This window comes from Pteropus vampyrus, unplaced genomic scaffold (genome assembly GCF_000151845.1).
Source record: "Pteropus vampyrus isolate Shadow unplaced genomic scaffold, Pvam_2.0 Scaffold127, whole genome shotgun sequence".
Lineage (NCBI taxonomy): Eukaryota > Metazoa > Chordata > Mammalia > Chiroptera > Pteropodidae > Pteropus > Pteropus vampyrus.
Window position 1 is genome coordinate 2,374,138 of NW_011888908.1, and position 16,348 is coordinate 2,390,485.

A 16,348-nucleotide genomic window follows, 5' to 3' on the forward strand; every position below is an offset into this window, starting at 1 on the left:
TATTTCAAAGTAGCCAAGCGGTTGATAAAGGGGAGTTTTATAGAAAATTTTCAGCTATTGCACATGGAAGCTGTGAAGAAAGAATAATAATAATTGTGCAAACCTTAGTGAAATAACGAAGCCCGGCATCAATCATCAATGGGCGCTAAAACGATCAGATGCAAAGTTGAGGAGGAACTTTGTAATGGACAGATCATGCTAACACACCTGAACCAACTGGTCCAGTTTAATATCGGTGAAAGTGCAGCAACCAGATATAATGTGCCTCTTGAAGATGGTACAATAAGAAGTAACATGACATGCTCTTGCCGAAAAAATCAAAGTAAGGCTACATCTCAGGATCAGTTTATAGGAAATAAGGGGGAGAGACGTACAAAACAGAGCAACCTGTTAAACCGTATCATCAAACGGCTGGTCAGACAGGATTTTCTACAGAACAAATGATGCAGTTTCTTCAATAAATGGTTACCTAAGGGGGAAAAAAGAGAGAGGACACAAATTTCTAGTAACAGAAATAGAAGAATGTATAGACATAAGAAGATAAAGGAGTGTTATGAACAACTCTATGCTAAGATCAAATGGACCAAATTCTTGAAAAACACAATCGGCCAAAACTCTCACATAAGAAGTAATAGATATATAAATAGGCCAATATCTATTACATTGAATCAATAATCAATAACCTTCCAAAACAGAAAATATCAGGCCCCGATCGGTTCGCTGGTGAATTATACCAAGTATTTAAGGAAGAAATGATATCAATTCTGTACAACCTCCAGAAGACAGAAGCAGAGGGATTCATCCCAACTCCGTGTATAAGGCCAACAAAATGCTAAAAACAAAATGAGACTGAGACATTACAAGAAAATTACAGACCAATATCTCTCATGAATATTGATGCACAAATCCTCAACAAAATATTAGCATACCTAGTCCAACAATGTATAAAAAGAGTTACACACCATGATCAAGTGGAAATTTTCCCAAGTATGCAAGGCTATGCGACATTCAAAATCAATTAATGTAATCCATCCTATCAGTAGACTAAACATGAAAATCACATGGTCATATCAATAGCTACAGAAAAAGCATCTGACAAAAGTCAACACCTGTTCATGATGAAAGCTCTCAGTAAACTAGGAATAGAGGGGCATTTCCTCAACTTGATAAAAATTATCCTTAAGAAAACCTACAGCTAACGTGGATGCCCCTTTTCGCCATTGCTTTCCTGGGAGGGTATGTCCATGTATGAGAGTCTCTGCTCCTTTACGTCTAGGAGATGGTGGCAGCTAATTTAGCAGTTGAGGAGGGTCATGAGGGGTTCAAAATGATCCCTGTTTAATTTTGGGGGTTCCCACTCTTTCCTCAATCAATATTCTAAGCTTTAAATGGCAGATGTGTAACCACCAGCTGCCAACTCAACTGACATTTTAACTCAGCAACTTCCTGCATCGATCTTCAAGTTTGTTTTTACAGTTGTTGGAAAGCTGTCTGTGGCTGAAGAATAAAATACTAGATGTTTCCTAGGATTCTAATTATGCCTTGAAAAGAAACAGGACCTGAAGTTGTCCTCTTTCTTCAAGCTGTCCAGTATCATTAAAAGCAACCATTCCACTTCTCCCGCTATAAATTCTCACTGCTCATTCTTCACGTCTTCCATCCTGTTCTTTGATAGCTGCACTGCAAGCATCCAAAGCCCTGCCCTCAATGGACAAGCAGTCACTCGAACAGCTTTTTAACCCTGCTGAGCTCTTGGCTTTCAGATCCCCTTTTAAGAATACAATGGGATTGCCACTGCCTTTGGCCCCAGCTGGACAAGGTAATCGAAATCAGATCCCCCTTCTCCTTAAGGTTTGTTGCCTGCAACCTACCCTCAATATCAATTTCTATAAGAGTCATAGTTCTTAACTGAAAGCGACTGAAATCAACTAGAACTGCCTAGGTAGGAAAGAAAAGGCAATTCCTGGAAGAAAGTGAAGGGCTCCCTGGTCACGTGTCTGTGCCCTGATAGTCAGGGGGCAGGAAGAAGCCTCTTTTTTGTCTTTCATAGTAGGATATTGGGACATCTTTTTTGCCTTTTGTAGTAGGATATCAGGACATCTTCATGGATGTCCTAATTCTCAATGGCCCCTTTTCCTTTTTGTTTGTGAAAGACAGGGAAATGCCTTCATTGTCATGCTCCCACGACATGAAAGCCAACGCGGGCCCCTAGGGTGCTGCAGTCCACCATTAGACACCAAGGTCTCCCTGCCTGCATGATCGCAGTCACGGCCACCGCCAAATTACTACAACATGTGGGAGGTAATGTGCTCGCCACCGACTCTATGTGCCTCGTGCTGTAGAAGCCCTACTCAGCGCTCGTCACACTCGGCACCACTCTGCTGGCAGACGGACCTCCTGCGAAGGGCTTTGCTATCTTCATCTAGTGGGGCTACATTGCTCGCTATAATACTCCGAACCCTGCCACTCTTCCTTCTCTCCCCTCGCGACTGCCTGACGTTAGCAGACCAGTAACTCCCTGCATTGACTTACAGGAAATACCTCTTGAAAATGCTGAATTAGTTTGGTTTACGATGGTTCTTACCTAAAAGGTGAAATAGGCCACTATCAAGCGGCCTACGTAATTATCTCTATAATGAAATCACTGAGGCCAGTCCAATGCCTCAGGAAACTTGCGCCTGATAAGCAGAGCTCTGCGCACTAACCTGAGCTTGCAATGTGGTCAAAGGTAAAACAGCTAACATTTATACCGACAGCAGGTATGCCTTTGGTTTTACCCATGACTTTGGTATGTTCTGGAAACAAAGAATTCTTGACTTCTTCCAGACGAAAGATGAAAAACAGTTCCTACGTTTTAGAACTCTTGGAGGCTATCAAATTACCTACAATTTTAGCAATCATAAAAATTCCTGGACGCTCAGTGGCAAACACAAAGGAAAGTAGAGGCGATCACGTGGCTGACACTCCTGCTAAGTTAGCAGCATTAAAACAATCTCCCGATACTGCCCTTTCCAGTGGGCTAAAGGAAGCATCTGTGCTACCGGCAGAAGCAACTGGGGATTTAAAAAATAACATTATGGAAGCACAGCATTCAGCTGTTTGACAAAATAGAAATGGTTAGAACAGGGCTGTAAGCATGACCCTAAAAAAACTATGAATAGGTCCAAACTCTCGCCCACTCCTCCCTGACTGCATACATCGTATAACGTGTATGTGACTTAACTCACTGGAGCCCTAGCAAAATGGTTTTATTGAGAAAACAACACTACTGGAAGCCATCTCCAAAGATAGCTTCCCAGGTATACCCAAAATGCCAAACCTGCCCAAAGCACTACCCCAGAAAGCCCGTCATACCTCCGTGGGGCGTTTCCCTGCCTCTAGTACCCTCTGAGGTCTGGCTATCGGACTTTACTCAGCTGCCCCATCTCGGGAATACAAATCTGTTTGTGATGATCTGTACGTTTTCCCACCGGGGTGGATGCATTCCCATGCAGTGAGGCGCTCCTACATCCTCCTACCTGGGGAGCCCCTCGGAGCTCCAGAGCGACCCAGGAACTCATTTCATAGGACAAACGATACAATCTGTAAGAGCCGGCTGATTTCACATTTCCACTGTGCTTCCCATCCGTGGTCCTCTTGTCTCCAGAAGGAACTAATGGGCCAATCAAAACTCAATTACAAAACGCACAAAGCCTTGTCATCTGCCTTGGCCTAAGCCTCTTCCTTTGTTATCACTCAGCCTAAGATCTACTCCCTTCCCCAAGCACAGACTGCCTCCTTTGGGAATCACTACCGGCAGAGGGATGGAATTAGATGGAGGGATGTACGAACCTGCACTGCTGAAAGGAGGCCTTCTGATTAACTGTACGGAACAACCTGTACGGAACTCACCAGGGCCCCCAAGATGAACTCAGTTCACAGAGCAAGCACTGCACAGTGCGCCCCCCGGGAGAAGCCTTCCACCACAATCTCCATCTGGATTCCGTCTCCAGGAAATGCCAGCTCCATGAAGATGCCCTTCTGCCCACTGGAAGGGCCGTATCAGGTATGATTTACCAACCCTTGTACTGCTACTTAAGGGTGACCCATGGATTCATGTTTCTCATATAAAAAGGACACCCACCCCTGAGTGGTCTTCTCCACTTGTTAGAGATCTTAAGCTGAAAATCTCTAAATCACCCAAGACCACCAGTAGAACTCTCCAGGATCAAATCAGATGGTGCCTGATGAAGGAGGCTCTCGCAAGACCCCAGACCAGGCCCGTAACACCTGATTCCACTCAGCGACCCTTACCTCTGGTCCCCCTTTGACCACCTTTGTTTCGTTTACTGATTATAAAAACGTGCAACTATACTCTTGTATGATTCAGACCATGAGTTCACACCTCGATGGGCCTTAAGGGGCTATAATGTTACTTCTTACAATGTTTCCTTCATGTGGGGAAATTTAGGGAATATCACTCAGTCCTGGAAAGCAGATAGATATCCTCCTGCTCTCCACTACCACTTAGGGACTAGACCAAAAATCTGGTATTTGGTGAAAACCCAAATAAAAGCTCTTTTAAGGAATCCCAGCCCCCAAACTTGGAACAACCTAACCCATACTAATCTCTCAATCCAGACCCAAACATATAGAACCCTCAGGTGCTCTTTAATCATGATGAATCACACGATGACTTGAATGCCTGGTGTTGACTATTATGATCATCCAACATATGAAGGACATGAAGTCCCTGCCTCAGAAACAGGACTTTAGACTTCCCTCAGTCTGGGTCGAAGGGCCTAATAACATGCTCTCACTTGAGGGCGCTGGGTGTTTCTTATGTGGGACCCAAATACATCGCCTTGCCAACCCAACAACGAGGCAGATACGCCACTGTTGTTACTGGATGCCATGCCCAGGCTCGCCCTTCCTCCGCCATTGTCCCTAACCCAGGAGCTTTTGTCTATAATTTTAGCCAAAACAAGGAAACTGGGATTTCAGATATGGTCTTTTCTCAGTCCTCTCTCCACCAAAAAAATCCCATAATCCATTTCCCATTTGCCCTGAGAATACTCACCTGCAGTGCTTGGGGTTGAGCGTTTAACCCGAGATAACTCACAGAATAGTCCTAACCTTACTCCCCAAATGTGCCACGAAATATCCCGTTTTTATTATTTTCGCATTGCTCTAGTATACCTACAGTCTTTGGAAACAAATGACATCATTCTATTCATAGCATTCTGTTTTTAGTAGTGGTATTTCCATTTCCAAGATACAGTAATTGTCGATTGCCGAAAATGTCAAATCCTAGAAAACACAGCATGCCTACGTGTGATGTTAATGCTGGGAGCGAGCTGCACTTTTTTCTAATCGGGAAAAGGGATAATAAACAAGTGAGGCTTTTGCTTGACTTCGCTTGCGCTTTCTTTCCTTGGTGATGAAATAGTTAAACTGGAAAAGCCGATCGGCAATCCTTCTGTTCTGGTAGCAATCATAGAATGCTACACCTGCGCTTGAAGAACTAGGAGTAACTGAGGTAGCGCTACAAAACCGCAGGGCTCCAGTGTGTCAGCGCCTGGCAAGGCGGTACTTGTGCGCTGCTCAGAGGAATGTTGTTTCTACATCAGCAAACCACGTAAAGCGATATAACGGCTTGAGTTTCTGAAACATTAAAATCCTTGAATAGAGAGAACATCATCCCCTAAATTGGGAGTGGACAGACTTGTTTAGCTGGTTGCCTTGCAGGAATACGGAATTGGCTTCATTCTATATTACAGGCCTTAAGTATATTAGTTTTTATGATTATACTGTTTGCTACTTAATCAGGTGTCTCACCAGGTGCATTGAACAAGCAACCATGAACAGCCACTACCAGAATCATGGTAGTCCAATGCCCAGAGAAATTACAACGAACTGAGACCCTCTACCAAAGAACTTTCGGTGTGTGGAATAAGAGATTTAGTTCTGCTTCCAACAAGCCCCCCTGCTGCTCAGATGGGGCCATAAGGTCGCCTACTATGCATTCAGGTTTTCCCTCCTATGTGGACACGACACACCAGAAATGAGCCTCCCTGGGGGTGAGGGATCACTGTCACTTTTCAGTGACAGACCAATGATACGTCCTAATGGTTGATCGTCAATGCTTCCCAAGGAAAGATTGATAGAAAGGGGGAAATGTGAAAGAAAATACAGAAAAAAACAAAGTTGGTATTGTCAAGAGAGTAATTTAAAATGGAGCCAGAAGGCCTCCAGGAAGCTGAGCTAACACACCCCACCTTTAAATACTCGAGGTTCTCTCCAATGAAAACCTCCCTGATCTGCTGAGACTATTCCACATCTACTGGTGGAACGGCTATGAGTTATAAAAGGCCGAACTTCAATGCAGCCACTTTCTCAGATTTGGTTTTGTGGCACACCATGCTACCCGAGCCAAGTTACTGGCTACTTGAGAGAGCTACTCTAATTTCCTTAGTTACGTACCTTCTCCTTGACACAGCCTGGCTACTCATCTTTGCCTATCAGGTTTGGATCAAAACATTTATTGCAAGACATTTAAAGAAAAGCATCTCCCCCTACTGAAACTATTCAAAAGAACGTTTATTATAAGCTCTAAACCCAGTTCCAGAAACATTTTGAGAAACAACAGCCCTACTAAGTGAAGGATGATGTTCACTACATAGGACAGTTATATATTTTTCAAGCTATTTATTACTTTATAGGTACACCTCAAGCATTAACTCCCCACCACAATCCATTTTAATATTCTGTATATTGTTTATTTCAATATTCTAACATGACTTCATAGGTTATCTCTAGAAACTAATGGTTGATCATCAGTGCTTGCCATGTTTGTTCTAATTCTTTTTTTTTTTTTTAGGCGAGGCAACCTTTGGTTGACCTCACAGATTGCAAGGACCTTGTCAGTTTACAATCCCTTATTTTTTGTTTTTTACACCTACAGCACCCGGTCTTCCTAGGTGGTCTCCCATCCAAGTACTAACCAGGCCCAACCCTGCTTAGCTTCCAAGATCAGATGGGATAGGGTTGTTCAGGGTGGTATGGCCATAGACATGTTTGTTCTAATTTGAACCACAATCTGGATCTGTAATCTCACTGCAGTTAGCTTTGTGACTTTGGACTATCATGTTTTGTCTTGGATCCTCATTAAAACAAAAAAATAAAATATATTGGCTGATTCAAACGGCAGCTGTTAAGAAACTAACGAAATATGTATGCATTTGCAAAAATAGCTGAAATCATAGAAAGACAAAAATTGTCTTTGATGGTCTGAAAATTACTTTCCAATTCAAAATTATACTTGAGATAGATGCAGAGATGACGTTTTCTAGAGCAGAAATGATACTACACAGATTCTAAAGCAAAAAATATAAGTCTGCATCAAATTTAATATACCTAGAGTTAAGAGCCTACTAATGTATTAAAAAAATTCTAACATTAGATCTAGGCCAGCTGGTATACATAGGCAGAATTAATCCCTTTATTTCACGATGTAAAAAGAAGGCTCTGATTAAAAGATTTTAGACAATTCTGGTTGCATAAAAATTCATGAAGTTTGAATTATTTTTTATTCTTAGCTGTCATCTTCTACATGCTTCTCTAAATATGAAGCAATAGATCCTATCACAAATAAAGGTCTTAGCATATAAATACATATCTAGGTAAATGTAACAAAACATTTCCTATTAAAAATGACTGTAAGCATTTAGTACTATAGAGGGGAAAAAAATCTAATTCTGACACATCTGTGTCCTATAAGGAATAAACACAAAACTTATAGAACAATTTGATGATTAAGACTAAGTTCTATCTCAAAGCAACTTTAAAATTTCCCAATTTAAAAAAAACTTGGAGGGGGGTAATCAACTAGGGAATGTGGGAAAGGAAACTGAATATTCCTCAAGGCATTAAAAAAAGTCTTGTTTTCAGCTAGAGATACATTAAGTAGATAAATTTCTAAATTAAAGCATGAATTTCTAGTTGATCTGGCATTGCTTCTGCTGTTATAAAAACAGCACATAAATTTCCCTTTATATTACAATTACTGATAACCAGAGCTGCAATTGAATTTTCTTTATATGGCAGGCAACAGAAAACTACAAGGATCATGAAGTAATCTAGTTAATCTATTTAGTACTGATGTGTCATATTTAATGCCTAGTCAAAAGTAGCAAAAAATGAAATTTATAGATTATTTTAGAGATGCAGCAAGAAAGCCATTTTCTTATAATTCTTCTAATCTAATCATCTGTAATGTTACAATCTTGGATTTAAGCGACATCCATAAATACAATCTTGTTTGCTCATAAAAAAAAAGGTAAACATCACTCTATAGATGCGCAATTTCCTAATTTTCTAGATGTGAAATTAAGGCCCAGTGATTCGTTCAAGATCATGTAGCTGATTAGCACAAGATTTCACACTCCTACTTCCAGCCGGTGCTCTAATACACCAAAATACTTCTGGGCTAATAAATATTCGTTTAAATCAACAAACCATTAGGTACAAATAAGAGTTTAGCCAATAGGAATATAAAATCTTAGCACAAATATGACTGGCTTGAAATTAAACCAGATGTATATATTGTAAATAAAACCATATATAAAAAAATCAATGACATCTATTGATTTCCAGATCATGTTTTATGAAACTTCAATATAACTAATCAGAAGCTCAACTTAGCATTGCTAAGTCTGGATACATCCAAGCTTTGTTAATTTGCATGATATTTCCTCTATATAGACAGGAATTCCTAGGGTTAATTCAAACAGTCTTCAATGTTGAACAGGAATTTCAGATTATTTCTCAGAATATTTACACTAATTTGAAAGAATAATTGATAAACTTAGCAAAATGACTAAGATGACAGCTCTATGAATAGCAAGATGTCTCTAAATGTATTTTTCTTTTAACATGTGCTGAATTGGCTGCTTATAGTAAATTGCATTTCTCAATATCAACAAGGTTCTTCAAAAGGAAACTGTTATCCATCAATAACAACTGCATGAAAGATAAGCAATCTAAAAGGCATAAAAGAATCTAGATGGTACAAAAATGAAATATTAGCTGAATAAAACAAAGGATTTGGTGGTAATATTTTCTATGCAGAAAAAAATAGAGATTTGCACATAATTTAAAAAGTAAACTAATTACCAAGTATCGGTGTCAAGGTTTCAATGCTATATAAGATTCTCTCTTAAATTTAACCAAATAAAAATCCCTGCTATTCAATTATATGGCAAGATGTCCTGAAGCAAAGTTTCATGAATCTTCAGAAAAAGAGAAAATTAAGGCTAAAAAGATCAAACACCAAGTGTTCATCAAACCTTTCAGTCAATAGAGCCTTTATTAACATGCAAGTATCATTTGCCACAAGATATACAAGTTTTCCTAATCTTTCAGTTCTTTTTCAATATTTTAACTTAAGGTTACTTGTGGATCTAACATATAAAGTAACCTATAAAATCCGTCAAAGTTAAACTTTATTCTAGTTATCACCTTAACCTTTAAGATCATTATTTAGGTTTATAAATTGGCATTGTCACCAAGTAGAATAAAATTCTTGTACTTGATAATCTTCTATACTAAAATATGTACCAGTATGTCTTAAGTTACTAAAATATATGCAATTAACATATTTAACTGCTTTCGATCAGCTAGAAAGTACAATGTTAGGTCTTCTAAGAGGAAAATGATTTGTTGAACTTGGTTATTTATGGTTTTTGCAGTTTCCAGAAAAACTGGTCCCTATTAAACCAGTCTTGAAGAACTAAGCTGAAGACCTAATTCATAGACCCTGTATGACAACTTTGTTTTACCCCCAAGATAGAGACGATAGTAAACCAAACCACGGTGCTGCTTTTCCCACACCTCAGTAGAGATGCTGTCATAGTTTTCCAAACTTTTTGTCTGCTTAGTATAAAAGCTGAATGACCTCTTTGTAAGTTAGACTTCAATAGAAGACCCACAGATTATGGGTATCAGATTTTTTGGGACATATTTTAATGACTAGAAGATAATGTATATACTATATCAAAGTGCATTATAAGATCTGCACTGCATCTCTCCATATATTTTTCATATTTTGTATCATTTCAGTTGGATGCAGGAAGATTGGAAGAGTTCAGAAAAGTCTAGCTTTTAAGATCTGGATAAAGTTCATGGTGAGTCTTCTAAAACATATTTAAATATCCAGAAATATAATCATAACAAGAGACTATGTAAGAAGAATGAATATTGCAAAGGAAGCTTTATAGTCAGTGTAAGTACAGTACTTTGGATTGGCTAAAATGCACAGTGCACATGAAACCAAGGTCATGTAGTTTACTTGTTGACCATGTGGCTACAGTTCAAAAAGTCAGTGCTCCAAAAGCTGTACCTAGTAATCTTCCAAAATTGCTTTTAAATAAAGTTCTTAAATTGTAGCAATAAACAAAAAGACAAGATACACTTAAACAATACTGCAGTTTATCAAAAGACGCATAAGAAATTTCAACTCTTATGTCTTCTTCGACAGTTATAAAAATCAATATTTGGCTAAGTTATAAACATGTTTATAATGCAATTATTTGCATAATTCCAGTAATGCTAACGACGGCTATAAGATCAGAATAGTTTTTTTAAAAAAACACTAAAAACATAAAAATACGTAGCCCCATTATTTACCTGTAGAACGTGTTCATTATGCCTAAATTTCAGCATTTACTGTATCATCGCTCTAATTTTAAAAATCATATCCAAAGGATAAGGCCAAACTACCTACGAACTGGCATATTAGTTTATTTCTCAATTTGTGAAAATGTCCTTAATTTGTTGATGTAGCAAACAAATTTCAAGTGATTGCTATGCAAAAGAACATAAGATAATCTGCTTTGCAATGAACTTGAGAGTTCAACTGCGCACAGGCAACATGCTCTATATGAAAAAATTACTAACTGAACTACAGGTATTAAATACTGAAAAAAGTTAACAGTTTATTATAATTTACTTTATTTAACAATCTAGGAAGTTCGCAGCCATCAGCAGTTCCAGTGCAATTTCAGGTGCAATGGGGAATTCAGGAATCTCCGTGGAGCTGTTAGTGTAGCGAACCTTGTAAGTAAAATACATGCATACTTTTGATAGCACATGTGAAGGGATCTCTCTAAAATTGACTTCATTAGTTTCGTTCTCAGCAAACTGACCTGGAAAAGAAAAGAAGTACGTTTGTTATGGGCTGAGCTGTGTCCTAACCCCCCAGTGCTTTGGAATGTGAACTGCATTTGGAGAAGGGTCTTTTATTTTCTGGTCAGGAAGCATTTTAAACAAGCGCTTCCCATATTTGCATGGCATCCTTGAGCAGGTGCCATGCAGATCTTCTCTGTATCATTCCAATTTTTGTATACGTCTTGCCAAGACGAGCATGGAGACAGTCCTTAAAGAGGTCATTAGGGCTCCGATCTAATACGACGGTGTCCTTATAAGAAGAGATTGGGTCACAGACAGAGAGATCGGACAATGTGAAGACACAGGGAGAAGATGGCCATCTAGTAAAGGGAAATCGACCAACAACTTGATCTGGAATTTCTACCCTCCAGAACTACATGAGAATTAATGCGCTGTTTAAATCACCAGTCTACAGGACTTTCTTATGGCAGCCGTAGAAAGCTAATACAATGTGAAAAGAATAAACTAACTAGCATCAAATGAAATATCTAATTCTGATTTCTGAGTATAAACATAAAAAAAAAAAATCTTTATTAAGACAGCATTTGAGATTCATCGATATTGAATTTTAAAATTCTAATTCTCTCCTAAAAGTCTGGACACTTAAGTACCTTGTCCTAAGACTCTTGTTGGCAGGATTACTGAAAGATGAGTAGGACATAAAAAAGCCAAATCTTTCAGAAGATTCAGTCTATGGAATCAAGTCTTTTTGGACCATTGGCAGCCCTGTGCTGTACTGAATTGGCATCCAAAAATAAATTAGTGAAATACTACTTTAAAATCTTTTCGGGAAGGTAAATCTACTGACCTCCCGTTTAGTTTTTAAAAATATGATCATGTTAATGAGGTCTCCTTATAAGCCACTTCCCTTTAATAACATTTCATAAATAGTTTCTAGTGATTTCTCGAAGTTTCTTCTGCTAGGTACAGGTTTTATCGTTTAGCTTTTATTATAGGGATAAAATTATTTTCCTAGCAGTCAAGAACTAGCAACGTGACCTGAATACAAAAGGCAGAAAAATATACTTTCTGAGATGTAGTATTTTTAGAGCTTTTTAATAATTGTGTGTTGGTTCGGGGTGAGGTAAGTGGGGAGAAAGGAGATCGGGATTCAGCAAATAATTCAAAGGCATAAGGTAACTTTTGGTTTACCAATAATTAAAATTCTCTTTCTTGAATATATGCATGAAATATTACCAACAAGCACTTAAGCCTTTGAGACTAGACACACATTAAGATTTTTTTTTTTGAGGTGAAATTCATATCACAAAAAATTAACCATTTTAAAGTGTACAATTCAGTATAGATCCACAATGTTGTGCAACCACCCCTCAATCTAGTTCCGAAACATTTTTATCACCCCAAATTGAGCCCTGTGCCCAAACTGAGCCCTGTGCCTTTAAGCAATTACTCCCATTTCCTTACCCCCCAGCCTTGGGACTTTCTATCTATTCTGGGTATTTCATACAAATGGAATCACGTGACATGCGACCTTTTGTGTCTGACTTCTTCCACTTAGCATTATGTTTTGAAGGTGCATCCACTTTCAAATATACTTTGTAGCATGGATCACTACTTCATTCCTTTTTATGCAAACATTAATTTGGGGCTGAAGTTTGATCTTCAGGACAAAGCTCTTATTTTTAAATTTTAAAGGAGATCAAGTTTACAATAAGCAAAAATCCTTTCATTTGGATTTTAATTAAAACTTTCTCAGCGTCCATGATTTTCCCCCTAAAGTACATTGAAGCTCTGTTTGGGAGAAAAGACTAAAAGCAACTCGACTCAGGAACAATGAGTCCTGCTCGTACCCAGACTGGGTCCCTAAGTACCACTTCTCACTAAAAGAAAACAGCGTTCTTTGGGAAAATGGCTGTTTTCTGGATTGACAAAAAATGTACAAAATGAGCCTGAGAAAGCTTGTTATTACAGGAAGCAGTATAGCTGTACAACAGCGATGGTGAAGCCATGTCAAAAAGACACAGGAGCCATAAAATGGAGCATATTTTTGGCATAAAAATGGAGCAAATGGAGCAATTTGAGCAACCAGTGAGAATGACTACATCGGATTGAAAACCACCAAAAATATATAGTGATGAGCTGATAATGACATGCAAAACCGAACGGAACGAAACAAAACAAAATAAAACACTCTTTATTATTGGAGAATGCTGGCGAACCAATTCATTACTCTGAAAAATTATATGTAAAGGGAAAAATCAAGCATTTATCTTCTTTTTCCTGTACAGACTATATTTCAGGGCAACCAAATAGAATTTAAGAGAATTCTAATAAATAAATGCAGAAAAAACATACAGAATTAGAAAAATCACTGTTTTGTAATTCCAAATGAAGTACATCTCAACAGTAATCACAGTGAGTGCTAAAATAATTATATGAAAGTCTGACTAGGGAACTGTTCACGACGAATCAACTTGATAACCCTGGGCCCCCTAATCAATCTGGACATAGCTAAAACATGTGTTACAACAGTATACGACAGTACTATAAAGTATTCTTGCCTAGTAAAATGAACCAGATTCTAATCAAGCCTCTAGAGTTCTAATTATGAGTTTACAGGATGAAACATTAAGTCTAATCAAGATATGGACATTACATAAATAACCTTGTTTCTTTGTAAAACTGATGGTCTGGAAAAAAGGGAAGGTGCAGGGGGACTAGCACAGATTTTCTAAGTGAAATGACACAATGTCAGGGATTCGCTTGAAATACTCTTTAAAAAACGAGAACAGATGAAACAAGACTGGCAAGATGTTGATAACTGCTGACGCGGATTGACATGCACATGACACTGTATTATACCATTCTCTCTACTTCTGTGTATGTTTTAAAATCTCCATAATAAAAAATATAGAAAAGGAATTGTAAGGGATCTAAAATAGCCAAAACAATCTTAAAAAAGAAAAAAAAGTTGGAGGCCTCACACCTCCCAATTTTAAAACTTATGAAAAAGCTACAGTAATCAAAACTGTGTGGTACTGGCATAAAGAACAGAGCGCAGGAGAAACACTGAGAGTCCACAAATAAGCCTGCACATCTACAGTCAACTGATGTTCAAGAAGGGTGCCATGACCAATCAGTGGGGTAAAGAAAGGCCTCTTCGACAAATGGTGCCGGTATGTCCACGTGCAAAAGAACAGTTAAATCATCACCTCACACCGTATACAAAAACTAACTTAAAATCGAAGACCTAAATGTGAGAACTAAAGCCGATCAAACTCTTATGAGAAAACATAAAGGTAAATCTTTATGATATTGGATTTAGCAATGGATTTTTAGACAGGACTCCAAAAAATACAAACACCAGCAAAAGGGAAAAAGAGAAAAAGTGAGCTTCACCAAAATAAAAAACTCTTGTCCATCAAAAGATACTGTTAAGAAAAAGACAACCTACAGGACGGGAGGAAATATTTGCGAATCATACATCTGGTTAGAATATAGTGTCCAGAACTTATAAAGAACTCTTACAACTGAACAACAAAAAGACACACAACCCAATTAAGAAATGGGCAACGAACTAAAATAGACATTTCTCCATAGAGAATATATAAATTGCCAGCAAGCACCTGAAGAGATAGTCAACATCATCAGCCATTAGGGAAATGCTAATCCAAAACGCAATGGGATACCTACTTGACACGAGCATGGCTAGAATAAAAAAACTGCATCGCATCAGTGAGGGTGTGAAGAAAGCCACGCGAGGAACCCTCGCACTGCTGGAGGGGTGTAAGATGTGCAGTCTGGCGTTTCCTCCGAAAGTTAAACATAGAATTACCATATGCTCCAGAAATTCCAATACTCAAGAAAAAATTTTTCTTGAGGTAAAAAAAAATTACCTCTAAAGAAAAAGGAAAATGTTAAGAAAAGACATTTGGGAGGTGGTAGCTTCTACAAACTTTATGCATAACTAGGAACACAAATCACCAGAGTCCTGTGCTGAAGAAGCTGACCACGGAAACCAACCAAGGGAAATGGTCCTTCCAAAGAATCAGCGTGGTCTTATTGAAACTAGAGTAAACAGCTAAACACAGCGAATGGCAGAAACCAACTTTCTCCCAATGCAACATAATCATGCAAATGTTCAAACGGTTACCGCTTCTCTTTGTTTTTAAATGTTATGAGTCATTTAATTTGACTTAAAAATACATTCATCAAACATTATAAGTGAAGCTCTATTAAGAGAAAGTAAAGAAATGTTCCTACCTGGGCCACTCAACATGGCTTTTATTGTTCCTGATGTTAACGCATGTTCTCTTTTTACAATGAATTCATGACCATCCGAAGATATCAATTTAACATACATAGCATCAGGGCCTTCACAGCCACCATAGGTCTTTTCTTCTCCATCTAAAGTAAGTAGTAAAATGATTTTTGAATCGCATTTATTAAAAATAAGCAGGTTAACCAAGGTTAGTATTTGAGGAACTCAAACCAGAAACACTTCTGGAGGGCAAGAGCCACTAAGATTTTAAAGTTTTTAATTTCCTGTCTATTATTTTCTACACATTTTCCAATGTCAGAATAACCTCTATATTCGAGGACGTTACTCTGGATGAAATTTACCAGTATTTTCCAAGGAAGTATTAACTTTTTTATGATCACAGCAGCCCGTCAAATTTGAAGATTAAGACAAAATATTCAAATAGTAAAACTTCAATTTTATCACCTGAAATACTCGTTTTAAAAATAAGATGCATAGTGTGTTTACGAATGAATGTTTATATGCCATGTGAGTGCAACTTTTGACATGCCCCAATTCTAAAAGTTAGGGCTTTACTAAGCATTTTACTCTTGATCCATGAAAATAATAAAAATATGGTATTGCTCACTTTACATTGCTGAAAGTAATGAATCCAGACAAACGTCAGTCTTTAAAAATTCAAAGCAGAAGTGAGGAGATAGAGTGCACAGGTGTCACTCTGCTGCTACCCGCCACCCCACGGCCTCGGTGCTTGCTTCGGCCACAGGTCTTTCTCACATCTGTAACTTTTACAATATTGTACTGACAGAATTTAAATTTTTATGGTTATCAAAATCTAAAAAGTATGCTACGGCCTATTCTAAAAATTTAAGAAGCCCTAGAAAGGAGAAGTACAGAGGATAAAGCTGAAGTAATATTCAG

General features: G+C 38.1%; 1 protein-coding gene, 1 non-coding gene and 1 pseudogene across 2 annotated transcripts; all 3 read right to left on the reverse strand.

Annotated features, from left to right (window-relative positions):
* Window positions 1-6,934: 6,934 nt before the first annotated feature.
* On the reverse strand, window positions 6,935-7,052 carry LOC111744120. Its single transcript, XR_002782014.1, has one exon. It is a non-coding gene; the product is annotated as a 5S ribosomal RNA (ribosomal RNA).
* A 2,275-nt stretch (window positions 7,053-9,327) lies between these two features.
* Window positions 9,328-15,611, reverse strand: ELOC (elongin C). Its single transcript, XM_011366941.2, has 2 exons — window positions 15,430-15,611; window positions 9,328-11,183 (listed from the first exon to the last, which is right to left on the reverse strand). Exons 1-2 carry the CDS (start codon window positions 15,527-15,529, stop codon window positions 10,993-10,995), a joined length of 291 nt encoding a protein of 96 aa, XP_011365243.1. The 5' UTR covers window positions 15,530-15,611; the 3' UTR covers window positions 9,328-10,992.
* On the reverse strand, window positions 11,297-11,397 carry LOC111744128 (annotated as a pseudogene).
* Window positions 15,612-16,348: the final 737 nt, after the last annotated feature.

What these genes read in the sequence shown, in the direction of transcription:
- ELOC (XM_011366941.2), bottom strand. Translation starts at nt 15,529, where the DNA reads ATGTATGTTAAATTGATATCTTCGGATGGTCATGAATTCATTGTAAAA. An exon ending in AGCCATGTTGAGTGGCCCAG is followed by an intron (nt 11,184 to 15,429) that starts GTAGGAACATTT and finishes TTTCTTTTCCAG; the next exon opens with GTCAGTTTGCTGAGAACGAA.